The sequence below is a fragment of the Anser anser genome (assembly GCF_964211835.1).
Source record: "Anser anser genome assembly, chromosome: 8".
In the NCBI taxonomy this organism is placed as follows: Eukaryota; Metazoa; Chordata; class Aves; order Anseriformes; family Anatidae; genus Anser; species Anser anser.
Window position 1 is genome coordinate 1355392 of NC_139728.1, and position 19039 is coordinate 1374430.

The 19039-nt window shown below is 38.4% G+C and overlaps 1 protein-coding gene across 9 annotated transcripts in view; it reads left to right on the plus strand.

Moving 5' to 3' along the window:
* Positions 1-18714, plus strand: part of SLC44A3 (solute carrier family 44 member 3) — a 104793-nt gene extending 86079 nt beyond the window's left edge. For all 9 annotated transcript variants that reach the window (XM_083847480.1, XM_083847485.1, XM_083847479.1 and 6 more), the window contains 6 exons: positions 2484-2640; positions 5191-5274; positions 14593-14730; positions 15233-15469; positions 17299-17391; positions 18450-18714. In XM_083847480.1, coding sequence (XP_083703606.1) covers positions 2484-2640; positions 5191-5274; positions 14593-14730; positions 15233-15469; positions 17299-17391; positions 18450-18455 — 715 coding nt within the window. In that variant the 3' untranslated portion in view covers positions 18456-18714. The remainder of the gene's footprint in view (positions 1-2483; positions 2641-5190; positions 5275-14592; positions 14731-15232; positions 15470-17298; positions 17392-18449) is intronic.
* The last annotated feature ends 325 nt before the right edge of the window (positions 18715-19039 follow it).

A 19039-nucleotide genomic window follows, 5' to 3' on the forward strand; every position in this document is an offset into this window, starting at 1 on the left:
AAGTGTTAAGAAAGATATCAAATATCACAGAGCTCATAAGAAAATAAAGACAGTTGGCAGCACTTGAAGAAATAAAGTGATTAAAAGATGATGTAGTATCGAGGACGATTCACAGGATTTTGGAATGGTAGTGTTCTGTATAAATCAAGCAATCCCTTGGTGACATAAAATAGGAATACTGAAGAGGAAAATCAAGCCTAATCAGTCTTGTAACCAGTCCTATCAGGAATCTTCCTGTTTTCCTGATACCTGGCATATGTTGAGGCACTGCGTCCATGCCAAGAGCCTACATGCACAGAATTCACTGAACAATACAAACTTTCCACAAAATCTTATGCATGTGGCTGACTGCATGCTTGTGCTAAAGTTGTTTCAGGATTGCAGGCATAATGTAAAAAGCTGGATGAAACTTCATCCTAGAGGGTACTTGGGTGTACGTGGATAATTGAGCCAGCCTTGAACTTGATTAATCACAAGCATCATCACCTGTTGTTACATTTGGCTAGCTATTTTCCTATGTGTCCTTCCCTGAGCCAGAATTATAGGGAAAAAGTTTGTTCTTTTCCCAGTCTGTTTGGAAGCAAAGCAAGAAACTTTGTCAGACTCTGCCCTTGTGAGAATTTCTATGCTAGGAAAAGAAGATGTGGAAGAGCTTCCAAATGTGTAGAAATTTATCTAAACTTCAAATTCTGAGATTTTTGCTCATTAATCAGACCTGTTAAAAGTATGAAAGCCATTCTTTATTCTTCTCCTTGGTAGCAAGTAAATCATCAAGTAAACTTTGTCCTTTTTTTATTTCTCAGCCGTGATTACCTTTTAACTTGCAGAAACTTAATCTTTTATATTCTGAGATTAGACTGAGGCTGTAATGTGTAGGACAGTGTAAAAGGGAAAAGGAAACACTAGTGCTATATGAATAGAGTGACTTTTCTATATTGAGATGTACGTGTTTCCAACATGGAAATCTGATAACTTGGAAAAAAAAAAAAAAAGACTTATTATAAAATTTCAGTATCCCCAAGCAGTTCCTCTAGTTGTGAGACCAAAAATAACAAATGCAGCAACTGCATTGCTGGAATTTCCTATTTGAAATAATGTGGTATATTCACATATTTAAATATAACTGCAGTTAGTGTTTTAAATGAACTGCAGTGATACCTTCAGGATTCTTGCAGAACTGTGGTACCCATCATAAAGTAGTGTATATGAAGACTTAATTAAAAAGTATTTATATAACAAAAATATATTTGTAGATGTTTAGCCCCAACCAGTCACTCTCTCTTATCACTTCCTTTTTATTTTTTAGCTTCTTCTGCAAACTATTAATTTTTCAAGGTAACAGATGTTTTGAAGGAATCACTTATGAAAATAGGACATCGTATTTATGATGTCTGAATCTTTACTTAACCACTGTTTCTGTTGCTTGAGTAAATTTTTCAGGGTTGGGCCTATTGCATACAGTTGCATTACAGATGGATAGTTTGTGACTCTTAATCATTGGTGGTTTTGTTGTTGTTTCTTTTTGAACACTCTGAAATATTTTTTTAAGTATTTATGGTGTTACTCTAAATGATTTTTTTTTTCTTGCAGTGTTTGAAGAGGGGTTGGGGAATGGCTTTAAGTTCATTTCCTGGATTTCATATAAATTCTTGAGAGCTGTGTCATACTATTCTCTGTAAATGATTGACATTAAACTGAACTCTATAAAGGAAGCAAGGAAATAAAACCTGTATTTGGGATTCTTAGGCCAGTCGTATGAGGTTAACTTTTTCTCTTTCCATTTGAAATTTGGGAAATACATTATTTCCCCAAAACGACACAGATTGCAGGGGAATTAAAAGATTTTTAGGCCAAATTATAATGTTAAACATACATTTGAAATTCCTTTCTTCTGTGTTCCATTTTAAAACAAAACCTGTTCAGTGAAAAATAAAAAGCATTAATTATCTGAACAAAATTTAGAACAAAATTTAGTCAAGTTGCAACAGCGGAAGTAGACACTAGATCTCAGTTTTGTACAAGAGATCTTGTCATATTTTTTCTGTTTTTAGCTTTACCGCTAAAGCAGAAATAGTGAATTAATTCCTTCAGACTAAAATCTTGCAGAAAAGACAGTCAAATAAAAGATTGAGAGGATAAAAGTGACAGAAACTGGAGGGAGATATTTGAAGAAATATTCTCAGATGTTGTTCTCTTCTGTTCTTTTCCATAGATTTTTTTTCTAGATATTTTTTCCACTAATGAATATATAAAAATATTCATTGCTTAAGAATTAAACAAATCTAATAAAAGTTATAAACTTGGCTACTTTGCTTTGTACTAAGGTGAACGTTCAGATGAAGTCAGAAGGAAAATTGGAGTAGTTTTATGTGTGAAAGGGTATACCAGCTTAAATGCTTAAATCTCCAAATACTAAAATGATACTATGCATATCTCCTTAAATAAGTTTCCAAAACATTTTAAAATGTTGTTTTTCTTTCTAGAAACAAAAATAGCCCACCACGTCACCCAGTCCTGTCTTCCATTTCAATTCTTTTCTGCTATCATCTAGGAACTGTTGTAAAAGGCTCATTTTTAATTACTATACTGAGAATACCAAGGATTGTTCTCTTGTACCTTTATAATATCCTAAAACAAAAGGTAAGTATATAATTCTGTAACACATAAAAGTAGTAGTTAAATGGTGAGGTTCAAGAAAAATAATGTGAAGAATATACTTTGTTTAAAATGGATGACATAATGTGAATTTTTATTTTATCCCATTTTCTTCATGAAGAAAGCCTTTTTCAAGTGCTTCCATTTTTTTCTCTCAACTCAGATATTTATACGAGGAGAAAATGCTAACATGAAAAAACACCTTTATTTAGTTTTTGTATGTAAATGTTTTTATGACAGATAAAGGAAAAATACAGATTTGGCAGAAGGCTTTATTTAGAATTTTCACATTGAAAAAATTGAAAAAAGTGAAGTTAAGTAAGAATTATATTGTTTAGTATAAAATACCTTTTATAGAAAAGATTTCATGTGTTTTATAATATGTGTTTATAGAAAGAATATGTAAAATAAGAACTATTCCAGAGATTTATACAGGATCCAAACCACATCTTTTATGGTATATAAAAATACAGCTAGGCTGTTGTGGTTGTTGCTTGCAGTCTTTCTGTCTCTCATGCAACTCTGCATCTCTTACCTTCTGCTGAAAACATACCGGTGTGGTTAGCTCTGGCACTTCGGCAAGGAGGGAGTGAGCTCTCGTGACTGCACAGCTCTGACTTCAGAGGTAGATTTAGACAAAGTTTTTAAATGTAGGTCTTAGAATTCATCTCTTTTACTCCAGAAAAAAATGTCTTGACCGTGAAGCAAGTTATATATAGTTTTGACAGGGTATAGTTTTGAGCATCCCTAGTACCTCTGAGAAGTATATGGATATACTTTGAGAATGCTCAGATAAAAACGCCCTTCTTAATACAATGCTCAAGAGATGTAGAAGAGATGTTGTCTGGGTTACCATCACTTTCATATGAAAGCATATGACGGTTATAAAACCTGGTGATTTGGGTCAATTAAGAATTTTGTTTAAAGATGGTAGGTGGGTTGAGTTGTGCTAGAAAGAAGACAGAGTATTGCCTGAATCTAGAGGAAGCAGAATCAATGGATTTGTTGGGCATGCTTGTTTGTAATCTGAATACTCATAGAAATACCTGGGAAAGAAAGATTACTTTTTTTTTCAATAGTAGCGTGCTTTAAACTCCTTTTGGTCCAGGTGCCAATCATCTAGCTAGGATGTGACATGACCCATTGCCATAATTGCTCCTAAAGAGGCTATGAAGTGCTCAGTCCACAAAAGGATGCCCCACAAAGTAACTTTGCTCCTTCCCATGGCAGGAGGGGAGGGGCTGTGGCCCCTTTCCATCAAGGCTCTCTCGGTAGAGGGCAGGAGAAGTACTAAACAGGGAGAAGAGATGCTGCATTCTTGTAGAGCTCACCCAGATTTGTCACCTTTGCAAAATAAGCTCCTGTTTTCTGAGAAGAGGAGAAGTCAGGGGTCTGCAAGCTTTGCAGGTAAATTCACTGGTGTTTCCTACACAGCAGTCTTCAAGCCGAATAGCAGAAAGGAGATTGCAGTTGAAGCCCCTTACTCTGTTTTTAATAAACAGTACTTAATGAGATTAACACAGTTGTAGTAAAATCATCTCTCCAGCAAAGCATGGCGGGATTAAAGTATTTCTCTGCTATCAGGAGTTTGTATGTACAATCACCATTTTAAAGGAATTATTCATGGAATATTTTCAAGAACTTGGGGGAAAAAAGTTGGGAGGCCCATGGTTTCAACGTAACTCCGTGGTAGCTGTGGGACCTGAGTATTTCATACAGTAACTGGAAGATATCTGCTTTCCAAAACAAAAGCATTCTAGCCTCTGGAAAAATAAGGTTAAAAAGACTCAAATATCACTGAACTGAAATTCCTTTTGCTGAGAAAAACAGCCATTTAAAATTGGAAGGCTACCAGGGTTACCAAGATATCTTTTTCTTGTCTTGCTTGATAAAATCTTTGGTGATGAAGAGTTCTGAGCTCTTGATGGGGCTGTGTGGGGTAGAAAAAACACTGAGTTTTCTTCTCTGTTTTTAGTATGAAATTAATATAGATCAACGGTCTGCAGTCTGTTCTAGAAAAAATTCTTTTCCTCATGTCTTGGAAAGTGAACGTATGCTCTGGATCAACACAAACACACAAGTCCTGCCCATTTTTTAATTTTCGTCCATTAGGATACTGCTCATTTCAGGACTATGAAAGTTTTTTGATAAATGACAAAAAAGTTTAAAACTAAACGTAAAAAAACCACCAAACTATACTCCCTAAACACTGCATAGTACTGTAAGGGTTACTGACTTGCCTGCCTGTTTTGTTCTCCGTGCAGCTGTTAGCTCACAAAGCTGCTTACAGCACTTACTTTCTTTCCTGGAGAAGTATCTTCCATCTACAGGAAGAAAAAAAATATGCTCAGCTCATCAGTCATTAATACTGTAGGGTCTGAATTAAAAACAAGTCCTATAATCCAAAAGTAAGCATGTGCTGCCTAATTGAATACTCTGTTAGAAGAGTCGGTCACCTGTAAAGCGTGCTTTTCTAAAATGGCAGTTTTGAGTCTAATTCTGTGTCCAATAACCAAACATTTCATTTTATTGCAGGAGAGTGCATGTGCAAAGTGCCTGTTGAAATGCTGTTCCTGCTGGCTGTGGTGCCAGGAAGGTTGCTTAAGTTACTTTAACCAGGTACGCTCTGTCATCTCCACCACTCAACCATCTGCATACCTAGTTTAGAAACCATGTGTGTATGCTACCTCCATTTAGCGTGACTAAAGCAATACCCAGTGCGTATAAGTCAAAGCTACCTGCTGGCTAGCTAAACAAACAAAAAATTCTTCAAGTGTAGGTAGAGATTGTTGTAAAGAAACAGGGAGTTGACAAACATGCAAGGTAACCGAGTGTAAATTTTAGAAAACTTATTAATACAGCTTGAGATGACCCTTTCTGAGGGCCACTTGCTATTTCTGAAGGTAAGAGGACAACATCTTGTTAAGTTGTGCCAGAGAGACAACTGAAATGTCCAGGTAGAAGGAAGAAATTAAGTGAGAAACAGACCTGGGGATGCGTCATTAAACTAGATACAGTATTTTCCACCTGAAAGTCCCAATTAAAGAAAACTGAAGTCTTGGCTGATTTCCATTATCAAAATATCTGGGAATATAATCCATGATCGAAAAGCCAGATGATATAATACTCTCTGTATTTGAAGGACTTCTTTGTTTTGTTAGCAGTTTTGTTTCAGAAGTGCTTTTATTGGAAATGAATGACTTTCTGACATGCAGCAGGTTTTCTGATACTCTTTCCTTCCTGATCCTTTTCTCCAAATTTATGTATATTTCTCCAAGCTCCATGTACATCATTGTAAATAGCTAATTTTTCTCTTTGTCAGTCGCCTTTTGTTATCTCTGGTGGCAGTGATATTATCAATGTGACAAGGAATCAGATGTTCTTGCTGATTCATAACTCTGTTTCTTTCTTTGTTCTCATTGCTAAGAACAGCAGTGAAGTAAACAAGACGATGCTGATAAAGGGTCAGATTTCTCATTCTAAAGTAGTTGCATAAATAAAGCTTAATCCTGGACAACTATGAAAAGAACATTTTTTCACTTAATTCACCTTAGATTAAATACTTGTGCACTAAAATCTCTGGTTCTAACCGATGAATTTTCCAGACTTACATTTTTTAGATAGATCTTATGGTCACTGACTCGGCAAGGAATCTTAGAGTTCATTTTAACTCCAGGCTTCCCGTTTGTAGTCACCCTTTCCCTTTGGCTTCCTGCCTTTCAAAGAGATAGCCAGCATCATAGTGTTTACTTTCTCCAGCTGTTGTATGGTATGTGTTTGTTAAAAGGAGAATTAATTACAGTAATGTACTTTCTTTTGTTTCAGAAGGCTGTATTGTATCTCTTGTTCCCTTAAAAGATTTCCTGTTTCCTAATCTATTGTAGGCAAATTTATTTCTATACAAGTTGTGTTTTTTAGCCTAATGATCTTAGTACTGTGTTTGCTGTTAGATAATTGTTTGTTTGAACATCAGTTTAGCAAAGATGATGGTGCTACACAAGCTCCAAATCTGGGGCAGTTTGGGAGACAGAGGAGAACAAAAGCAAGAACATTTTGTAAGATTTTGATAGAAATTTTATCTGTATGAAAGGGTAGTGTTCTCAGATTATTGCATTTCATAGGGCAATTAATGTTTTTTTCTATAAAGAATATATTCAAGCCTATTAAAAATATAAATGTTGACTAAGATTGAAAGTCTTTGTGGAAAAAAATAACTATAGTTTTAAGAAGCTTAACATACAGCTAGATTAACACAAGTGTTGAATTTAAGAGCGCTCACTGAGATTTGTGAAAGTTGGGTACAGCCTTGAAATTTCACATTGCTGTTAAACGTGGACTCAAGGGTAGGACTTTAGGGACTTTAAAAAAATTGCTTGTACGTATGCGTATGTATCTAACGTTTTGAAAGTATTTTTAAGTTTAGATTTTGATTTTTCTATGAGTTGAAATTATAGAAATGCGGAACAGCTGTTATAAAAGTCGGTCCAAAGCTCATTAACATTCCTTACTGTGCTTTTGCCTTTTATCCCACTATTACATTCACCATTGTAATAAGTGTATAATTACCTGGAAACTTAAAAAGCCTTCCCCATCACTTCTGCATTATTTTCTTCAACCTGTTGTTGTATTGCTTAGATGTTTTAAATACTTTCTTGCTCTTTCATTCACAAGTATAATCAGATTAAGCAGAGCACCTTGTTTTCCCTCTGGGAAACTTGCAGATGATATATAGGTGTTGGAGGAAGTAACATTGGTGATAGTGTGTGAGCTTCTTTCTTCCCGTGCAGTGTGAACCAAATGCCCTGTTATGTTGTCAATGGGCTGATGTGCTGTCTTTCAGGTGGGGTGTAACACTAACTTTGATTGTTGTGTGTATTCCTGAAGAGATTCCTTCTCTCCAGGGTCAGCTAAGTTGTGTTCAGCTCTCTTGCAATTTAAGTTGAACAGGGCCAGAAAAGTACCCTGTCATCTTCCTGTCGTGACAGATGCTGCACTTGATGCTGACAGTTGCTGTATTTCCAGTGGCGGTTGTTGCAGGAGGAATAATGTAAACCAGTATCCTGTTCAGATTGCAATGTGGATAATTACATTCTGCCTTCCTAAATTTTTTGGATATGCAACTGGATCCTGTGCTAAACTGTGGTGTAGTGTTGCTATGTGCTGTTAAACAGTTCACTCCTTAAGCTGTTCCATTTCAGTCATGGGCAAAGTGATTCATGTGTGTGTATAATCCATTAGTAACAATTGTAAAGCACTCTGGGTTCTATCTGGATGAAAAGTGTTTTGTGAATATAAAGTCATTATCCTTACTTGACAGTTCTGTTTGCCAACACTTGTCAGAATTACCACAGAGTTTTCATCTTCTGGCTCTGATGGTTTCAGTATGTTCCAGATAAACATATCCAATCATCTCAAGTAAAATCTGGGAGATCGAAATTTCTCTTCCGTAAAAAGAATATACTGTTTTCTTTATGTGGTTTGGGAGCTACAAGGTCTGTCTGTCTCCTGCTCTCTTAAATTGTTATGGCAAAGTCTTAACTTTTGATACATCAAAGCAGTCACTTTTTTTCTTTACAGCCTTGTTGCAATGACATTTTTAAACAATATATCTATTTCAGGATAATTCTGCTTTTCTATGTCTGCTCTGGGTTCATCTGCAGCCAGTTGGCAGGCAACCGCTCCACAGTGCAGCACATGGATTTCTGGAGCTGCTGAGTGTATGTGGTTTCTCTGTTTTCCTCAGCACAGCTTCGTGCTGTGTAGCCTTCCGGGCCCTGTGGTAGCCATTACTGGTGAATGACACAGTGTGATCGCCTGCATTTGCTGGTACTGAGACCCTTCAGTGGCACTGAAAGCCAGCAACTGTCTAGTGTGAAAAAACAGAAGCAAGTCTGTCTGTTGGTCATATATCCATGGTAGTTAGTTGTCTCATAAACTTTGGATGGAAGCCTATCAGGAGGCTGTGCTTAAATGCCTTCTGGAGAAATGACCTAGATAAAACCCAAATTCAGGCATGCTAATGTAAGTACAATTCTCCTGTGCGCTGCCAAACATATTGTGCCTCACACCATCAAATAGTTTTTTTTTTCCTCCCAAAACCAATACTGCACTTTAATGTTACTGGCAAAGTTTCTTCTAGATGTGAAGCTAAATTTTCAATCATCTTGAAAATACTGGCTAAAACATTAATCTTTAGTGAAATCTTGTTTTAAATGTTTGTTTTCCTTCTAAAGACTTTTTAAATATGCAGTAATAGGAGATAAATATTGCAGGTCTTTCCTTGCTTCATAGGGTGAACTATGTGGGGCATAGAGATGAATGAGAATGACCTGTTCTTGCTTTGATGCTTTTCTTCTCTCCCTTCTCCAACTTAAAAAAGATAAATAAATAAAAATTGAGGGGGATGGGATGCAGTGAAACAACTGACCACTAATTTAGTGCTCTTAAGCAGGGCAATTCTGAACAACTCTCAGACCATGTTCAGTTTGTTTTTATTTCAGAACTCCCTGATGGAAACACTGTCACACTAGTATTGCAGAAGCTACAGTTAAGTGACTCCAGTAATAATGTAATCATGATGCAATGGGCACTTAGAGCAGGTTCTCTGCAGTAAGAGTCCTAGCAGTGAGATGCTACAGGAGAGAACACCCAACTACCCTCCCAGGAGAAAGCTGTGTTGATCGTACCCGCTGGATGACACCTGTGGAGGGAGTATGTGACAGAGTAGAAAACAAGGCAAGTTGAAGGACAAGGTATTTTCCAGCAAGTCCAGATTGCAAATATAAGGTGGAATGCAAAGCTGGGCTTTTTGGACTGCTTGTAAAAAAAATCAGGAGGCTTTTGTCGAGTTTCTTATAAATAGTGATTAGCCTAAGAATCAAAAATAACAGTTTCTGTATTAGTTGTGTGCTCACTGGGGAAGTGATGGACGAGAATGTGCTCCGTGCGTTTGTCTTTCACAGGGCAATAGCCGTTAGTTCGTTATTGAGATGGCTGCAGAAGTGGCAGATTCAGTCCTGGAGAAGGTATGGGATGAAATACTTGCACCAGAAAGAGGGATGAATGCCTTTGTTCAGGTTGCTGGTTTTAGGTAGTCAGCCTTACCTCACCAGGTGGGACTGGAATATCCTGGTGTGTCTACCCTTACAAGTAAAGGGTCAGAGCATGCACATTTGCCATCTCTGAGTGTATCAGGAAAAGAAACAGCAGGGAAAGGTAAGAGCCAACACAAGATAAGCAGAAGAATGAGTAGTTGTAGGCTGTTCAGGAGTTGTCTGGAAATTGGAAGAAGGATCCTAAGGACCAGAGGGACAACAGTCTGGAATAGATCCAAATGCAAGGGCTGGGAGAGGGAAAAGCCCTAAGTAGTTTAAAGAGGGACCTTTCCACTTAATAGAAGAAATTGAGTAGCATGATAGCTTGAAATAGCCAGGGACTGGAGTGGCTGAACGTCTGTTCCAGTTTTACATGTCTTCATCTCTTCAGCAGGGCCTCACAGGCCCACACTGCTCTAATTTCCCCCCACCACCTGAGAGTCATGATACAGCTGTCCCACTGGGTCACTAAAGGCCTGTACAGCAGCCACAGAAACGTCACTTCCACTTGCTACCACTAGATTGTGTTTTCTGAGGGAATTCCTATGGCAGCTGTGGCACTTGCAAGCTAGGACATTTAAAAGCCCTGGCTGAGCTGCATGGCATTGTAGTGGGTGTAGATAGCCAGGGCAGCCCCCAAGGGAGTTGGCAGCAACAAGCAGATTGGATCAGGCTGAAAATATCAGTAGAGCAGAAAAAGCTGAAATGGGATGTGAGACCAGCATGTCTCCTGCTTCTTTTTTAAGAGGATTCTGTTGCTATGGCAATCCAGTCTTTCCCCAAGCTCATTTTATTAAAGCAAGTCCTAGAATGGAAGACTGAATTCAGCTGTTACACAAAGTAGCAATTATTCTCAACAATCCGGGAACTTATGGGCTGGATCTGAGCCACAGTGCCTTTCTCATGAAACTGGCAGGTCAGTTTTTCCAAGACCCTTGACATTCTGTGTTGTGAAGCATAGAAGGATGTATTCTTTAAATAGTTTTTTTTTTGCATAGCATGGTATTTGGAAATATGTAAACATTCACATTCCTTATTTATTCCTCCTGACACTGAGAAACCAGTGTCTAGTTCCCAGGCTCCGAGCCAGAAGAGGCTTGTGTTCTTCACAAAATTGGTGACACAGTACCAACTCGATGGTGCAAGGATAAAGACACTTCCTTACCCACTGTCTCCCACGCTTGCTGATCCGCGGTACGCTATCAATGCTATTAGTACTTGCTTGTCACTGCAGCAGAGACTACCACTGTAAAACATCAATGCATTAAGCAAAGTTTAAGTATATAACAGCTTTATTGGGCCAGGCAGAACCTCTGCCTAGGTTGGTGACCCATCTCCAACAGTGGCTGTGAGTAGCTGCAAAGCCATAAAGAGTGTATGTTTCCCTGTCTCCAGTGCTGTTTCTGAATCTGTTTTGCGCCTAGGAACATCCTGAGCTGTATGTGGTTTCTGTGTGGTTAATATCTCTCAGTGGATCCCTTTTCCCTGAACTTCTCCTGTCTCCCTTGAACTCACGGGAACTTTTAGCGGCTAGAGAGCATCCTTTGGCCAGGAGCTCATGACTTACAGGATACAGTGAGAAGAACTGTCATCTGTTTTCAAATTTGGTTCCTGCTGCTTCATATGGTTACCCCCTCTGCCTAGTCCTTGCATTAGAAAAAACAGCAAGCATCTGATCATACCTACTCTCTCCATATTTCTCGTGCTTTTGTAGCCCTCTTACCGCATCCTACTTCAGTCATCTCTTTTCCAGACAGTGGAGTCTGGTGCACTCAGTAGTTCCCCAGACAGAAGACATTCCATACCTTTTGGATCATTCCTGCTGCCCTTCTCTCACACATTTCCAATTCCACTAAAGCTTTTGTGCATTAGGAAAGAGAATACAACGGTAGGAAAAAAAACACATTTGAATAGTCTGTTTCTAAATGATAGCAGGCTCTTATGTGACTGTGGTCTGCCGTCTTAGCCTTCGCAACTATCCTTTCTTTGAAAAGGAATGGGTTGCAATCCCTGCAACTAGAAAATAAAGGGGAGAGCTAAGCTTCTTAGTCCGAAGTCCAAAATCATTTGCAAATATTGGGAGTAGCTTATGTGTATTAGTTATTCTTTGGTGGGTAAGGATGCGAAATCATTTGAACTAGTTTCTGTGCAACTCTGAGTTTGATGGAAATGTATTTTTTCCCCAAAGATCGCTTGACTCAGTCTTCAGCTTTTACTAGTAACATTCATACTTCACCCATGCCAATGACTACTTTTGTAGCCTTCTAGTAGTCCATTCATTTCTGTGCCTCTTCTGTAATGTTGGGTTACCACCTGGCTGTCTCTCTTGCTTTTGTGTTATGACTAGTTGATGCTTGTATTTGTTGAAGTTGTAATAGTTGTAAGTTACATTTCTTATTAACTGGTTTGTAGCATCACAAATGCCTATGCAGGTAGTATTCAGTCTCTAGCATTGTTTTCCAGTTCTTCCAAGAAAACTGTTCAAGTTAATAAATATCAGAAATTCTTTTCGTGGCACATTCCTCAGATACTGAAGTGGCTAATTCCAGAATGTGAACAAGTGGTTGTTTATTTTAAGGTTTGGTACAGTGTTTGTACAAGTGCACATGCATTTTCAGCATTCTTATTTAATTTTTAAAACAGAACTTTTTTTTTCTTTCAGTTTATAATGAATACAGAATCTGTATTTAATTTATTGGCAAAATGTATACTGACCTCACCAGATCAGGATCTGCTCTGTGAATTTAATTCTTAAGGGACAGCAACAAACTTACAAAACCAATTTTTCCACTTTGTGTCTCAGTTTCCTGTCTGTTAAGGGGAACGATGAAGCAGCCTTAATTCACAGCATGTTATAAAGATAGGTGCATTATCCGTGTTTGAAAAATGCAGTGACAGCTAGAGACAGAAGGCAGAGAGGGAGCCTGATTTGAGGCTGCCCTCCCTGAACCTGGTGCCAGTGCCCTGGGCAGGGGGAGGCCCAGCGAGGCTGCCCTGGGCCTGCTGATCTGATTGCCTTCAACCCTGGGGTGGGCGAGCTGGCAGGCCGTCTGCTTTCCTTGCCAAGTGGCCAGGCTGTGTGAGGCAGGTGGGATGAGGCTGCCTCTTTCAGAGGCGTGGGCAACCGGGAAGCCCAAGGAACAGATGACAGCTGGCTGGGCCAAGGGGCAGGCTGCCTGCAGGCCCCAGTGCAGCGCTCCGCAGGACGGTGTAAATGAAAGTTATACCGAAAGCGTTTTTTCTTATTTGGGAATGGAGAGAACTTGCTTGTTTAAACAGATTTTTATGCAAATAGTCTACATGTTTCTGTAGAGTTCAGGGGAATCTTTAATTTTATTTATTTTTTTCCTCATAGTGGGCAATAAATCCATGGTTTCTAGTTGTATTTTTTCCATCTATGGATGCGTTAGCTACCATATAAGTACAGTGCTTACAGGATGTCACTGTTTGCGTATACTCTTTGTTTTGCTTACTAATCAGAGGAAATAAGTCCTTTGCTATATATAAAATAAATAATATTAAAAATGAAGATACAAAGGATCTTTCTGTTTAATTTCTTTCTGTGCAATAGTTTAAGATACAGTAATGTCAATATAGCTTTGCTACACTACAGTTTATTACAGAAATTGGGATAAAACTGGACTCTGCAGAAATAATTTTCCCTGCCTTGAGATATCTGAAGCTGTTTTATATTTTGATTTGTAAGAAAAAACAGATTTTTTGAACAGGAACTGTTTTGTAGTAGGCCAATATAATTCACTTTTAGCAAATCATTTTTTTCTGCTTCTACGTGTAGCAGAAAGTAATCTAAGCACTTCAGAACATGTTCGGGTATATAAATTCCTTCAAAACAGTAATCCCTTGCACACTGCGGTTCTTCTGAATGTACCAGATGTAACTAATATCTTGCGACATAATCCACCTTCTAATATTTTGAGAAGAGGGAAACTATTCATAAGACTTGCTGGCAAAGTTCAGCAAATATTTCAGGTATCCTGAGTGCTGTTATTCCTAGCTGATACTTTAGATGTTGTTTCAAAGCCTCATTGAGGAGTTCCATAAATGGGACAGGTGTGTCAAGTTATCCAGAACAGGTGCTAAAATACTCCAGTCCAAGAAGGCCATCCCACATGTATTGGCCAATTTCCACAAAGAGAAATCTTATAATATTCCTGATACCTTTGATTGCCCCTTCTGTCTGTTAAAATTATTATTATTTTTAGTGACAAGATTCTTCACTGGTCTAGTCCTTTAGCTGTTCTTTTACAATCACTGTCGTAATTGTTTTCATTTTTCATGCAATGGTTTTATTTTATGGCTGTAGCCATAAGCTTGAATTTCAGTAGCATATGAATAGTCTAAAAAGGCAGTGCATAAAACTTTTTTAATCATCAACTTTTAAATTACTTGATCACTACATAGCTTGATTGTACTGTATATATAGGTTGCCAGCAGTTGTGGAAGGTAGATACCTGGAAAATAAGTTCGAATAGCATGATTCAAGCAAGTGTTTTGTGGTAACTTTGTTAAATTAATTAACAAAAATCAGGGTAGAGAACTTTGGTATTTTAAAATAAATCGGATAAAGATGGATTTAGAAACTTACTTCATCCCTGTTCTAGCATTTGCTAATGGTGGAAATGATGTAGAAAAAACTATTTGACACTAGAAGCATAGTTACTCTAGTCACTTGAAATAAAATTGTCATATTATGCAAAATAACTTTTTTTATTCACAAAGTCAGCATTTCCAAATCATGTTTAAAGCTTTTCATTTTTGTTGAAGTAAAATCTAGATTAAAAGGGTCTTTCATCTCCCATTGCATTATCTTCTCTCATTTCAGCATGTGTACACAACTACTGCCATAAATGGGACAAGTTTTTGTACATCAGCAAAGGATGCTGTCTTTATTTTGGCAAAGAGTTCTGCTGAATTTGCATCCATTAGTTGTTTTGGAGATTTTATCATATTTCTAGGAAAGGTAAGAGTAAGAAAAGGTACTGTTCCGTAAGGCTGAAGTGAATAATCAGAGTATGATTCTGTTTCTTGTACCAAAAGTAAATAAGGTTTTAAGCTTAAATAAGGTAATATTATTGTTAAACTAGGTGTTAATGCTGTAAAATGAATTTGGGAGAGAGGATAATGTTTGAGGAACTTAATCCTTTTCATAGCTTTTACTGAGTTACTTATTTGTGTTAGTGTCCTTGGTGCCACTCTTGCAGTTCCTGTTGCAATGAGTCTTTGGTAAATATATAGTAGAAGATTGCTCCTGCCCTACAAAATTTGCATACTGAATTGAATGCAAAATGTGGCAACTATTTTCCAAAAAATGCATAGCCATCTCTCACATTAGATGTTCTTTTAAAATATTAGCTGTAATTTGTCTGAGGATTTTGGTGGAGTTTTTTGTTATGTTTTAGGAAAACAAAGAAACAAATTATGTGATTAATAAGGCTGCATTTCTCTCTCAATGCCCTTTATAGGTGTTTGTTGTATGTTTTACTGTTTTTGGAGGATTGATGGCATTTAACTACCATCGGGAGTTGCAAGCTTGGGTAGTTCCTCTGTTGCTGGTTGGATTTTTTGCCTACCTGATGTCCCACAGCTTCCTGTCTGTGTTTGAAGTGACGCTGGATGCCATGTTCCTTTGCTTTGCTATTGATATGGAAACAAATGATGGATCTGCAGAGAAGCCATACTTTGTAGATCAGGAACTGCTGGTAAGCCCCAGTGATAACAGCAAAAATATTTGAGCCATTCTAAGCTTTTGAGGACTCTCTTTCCCCATGACCTAGTAATTTGAACTCTTAATCCATCTGATTTCTTTTCCAAGCCCTTAGAACAGGATGGGCTCAGAGATGCAAATTAAAAAAGTGAGTTTAAAAATTGAAATAAATGAATTCCTCCCTCTGGCCCCTGCGTTCTAGCTATGATCTGCTACCTAGTTTTAGATCATACCCTGTAGGCAATGGCTGATTTTTTAAGGCTTAGTAAATATATAAATAAATAGCTGAGCTAGCTGCAGTACAATCCACAGTGTGCCCTAAGATTAGATGTTTATGTCCATTTTTCCTTTCTGTACAGCAAGGAGCAAAACTAAAGAACAAGGAGCTTGTAGCAGGTCAGGTATTCATATACATCTTATGGATGCTGTAGTTTTGAACAAACTTGATTCAAACTTGAGTTGCTTTCCTTCATACATATACAGATTCTTTTGCCAAAATACTGTCCTATGTTTCTTGATTAAATCCTTCTGTCTCTGGACTGACTGTTCTGTCTCTACCCTGATAATTACTGTATTGAACTGCAAGCTTTCCATGCAGAATCACTGCATAGCTAATAGTGATGGAGAGCTTTAGTTAACAGCTGCATCTGAAGCATTTGAATGTATACATGCCATCCCTTTCATATGAATATTGGAAATGTGGAAGCTTTTTTTCCTTCCATACTATTTTTGCCTGTCCTGTCCATTCTTTCATAAACCATGCAACAAAGAAAGTCTTAACAGCCAGCCAGACTAGCTCAGATGATGTGAATCTTCTGGAAGGATTTCTTCAGGACAGTGTCAGAACTGTTTTTGGTTTGTTTGGTTGGTTTGGTTTGTTTTTTTTTTTTGCTTTGTTTTGGTTTGGTTGGTTGGTTGGTTTTGGTTTTGTTTGTTTGTTTGTTTCCTGTAATGTTCTTAGAATTTTGTTGAAAACAAACAAAAACAATAAAAAGGCAGCATAAACATAGGCTTAACCCTTTTTACAGAAGAAAGCAGATGGTTATTCTTTGGCCTTGATTCAGAACAGTACTTAAGCACATGTCCTGAATAGGAATATGTTACTTAATGGAAAACGCTGAAGCCTTGACCTCTGTTCTTCTTCCTCTGTTTTGCCAAATGCTAGAATACTTCTTAAGCCAATTCTCCTTCATGAAACAAACAGAGGCTTTCCTTTTTCCACTTCCAAACTTTGTGGTAGTTTTTCTTTAACTCTGGTTTAACTTGTAATTCTTCGTAGTTAGCCATTCCCTGGGGTCTGGGGTGAAGAGAGGACTTCCCACAGGGGCGAGTCATCCAGGCAGGGCAGGCAGTCTAACCTTGTATGGAAAAACTGGGGGCAGCACATCCAAACTCCTCCTCATTGCATGACCAATAGTATGTTTCATCACATAGACAAGGACTTGGAGTTTCCCAACACATGAAGGCATTGATGTGTGGCATCTGTGTTACAGCTGGGTGATAAACATCTGGGGGTAGAAGGGAGGCTCTGTGGCCCTCAGGATGATATGAGGCAATAGGTGGAGAGCTGGGTGAGTGATTTCAGACAGCCAGAGCTCTCATTGCTGCAGTAGAGAAAGTAAGAGGGATTCTTGTTTCATCCTATTCAGCTGCTTTCATCACCCTGCAGAGTGCCTCCCAGTATCACTCAGTGTCACCCAGCTAGGAACCAGCTAGTTTTATAGCCCCAGGTTAACTATCTTCCCTTACAAGGATGTTTTCTTCTATTTTATTTACATAATGGTTCGCATTCCCAAATGATCTCACCCTGCTTTTTGTTTGTAGATGTTTGTGAATCAAAGTAACAACTTAACAAAAGGGCATAAACACAGAACCATGAGATGTGACAACGAAGATGGGACAGAGCTCCAGCCTATGGTGAGGAGGGAATATGGGCCGTGAACTTGTCTGCCAGCTGCTGTTTGCATTTATGTCCTGAGAAGAAAAGATGTAGACTGTTGTGTCTTCTGATGTTTCACAGCCACAAACATTTCCCTTCTATTGCTTTCACTCCTCAGGAAACCCTCTGCTGGTACAAAATGGAAGGATGAAATATTTATACTCATCCTTCTTCCCATTCCCCAGTGTGCCCAGCAGAGGATGAGAAAAATCAGACAATTGCAAGGTGATGGGAGAGCAATCCTCTTTGGATAGTCCTTCACATGCCTGCTGTAGGAAAGTCAGAACAGCAGCAGGCTGTTTGATTTTGTGAACTCTTTCTGGAACTGTGAAGTTAGAGCTTAGATGCCTACCCCTCCTTTCCCCCCCCCGCACCCTGGCATGTTCTCTACAGTAATTATTTCTTGCCCCTGTTTTATGCTGGGGTAAAAAAGCTGAGATGCTAGAAGGGAATGTTCTCGCACACCCAAGCATGGGAATATCCCAAGAGTGAAAGCTCACCAAGTGCCATCTGAGGTCTGCGCATTGCCCAAGCTGAGGAACTGCCCCAGCCAGCTGAGAATCTGGGGTGATTTTACCCCAGCACCAGGGGGCTATACCAGGGCTGCTGGAGAAAGATGCAGCAGCTACTCTGGCACCAGCTCCTGCTCCACATTACTACAAGTGTCTTGCGTCCTAGCTACTCCTTACGGGGGTGCAGAGATTGTGGTGATTCTTCTTGGTCTACTTTGAAGAGGTCCCAGGCTCTAGGGTACCCTCCACAGTCTTGTGGGCATTCTGCTATAGGCAGTTGGGCTAGAGGGCACTGCTTCAGTTTATAATACTTGTTCTTTTCACTGGGTGTGTCTGTTACTGCGTTCTTCAGTAATATTTTGGCAAGCACAGAAACTGGGGGGTTTCTGTTCCCTAAGAGATGACTGCAGATGTAAGACACAAAAGAACCGTAATTATTTTCCCAGTTTACTTTTTCAGGCATATAAATGCAATAACAGGACCAGTGCTACACATTGCTTGATTCCTTTTTTCTCTGTTTGTAGACTTGAATGTGAAGTACACCAGGAAGTATGAAGGCAAACCAGCAATAGCAAAAACAGTTGCAGAAAAAAAGTAAAGGTTACCAATAACCCAGGACAAAGTAACTATTAGTTCTGTAAATCTCTGTTAAATCTGTTGTACCGTCTGCACTGGTAAAATGACCATCTATTTGTATGAATAATGTATTTCATGTCAGCATATCTTATTTTTATTAATAGACTTGTTACGATAGTCTATGAAAGTTGTTAATAAACAAATTCCTTATAAGTTTCTATGTCCTCTAACTAAAAATACTGAGTTTACAAGGTCACAGAGCTGTCCTTTTTACCTTTGTAGCATGTCATTTAACATGTGGGTTTTTTTTCTTATTATGCTTCTCTGGGCTGGTTGTACCTGGGTCAGAAAATGTAGAAACATTTGCAGAGGAGGCACTCTGATTGTTTCCCGATTTATTCAGTATATCTGAACAGCCAGCGCATCAGGAACGGCACTGAGCTCATTGATGGAAATTCTCTGTAGTCAAGATAATTAATAGTTATGAGGTAGCTGTCATTCTTGTAATTAGACTCTATTGGGAATGGTCTTTACAAGT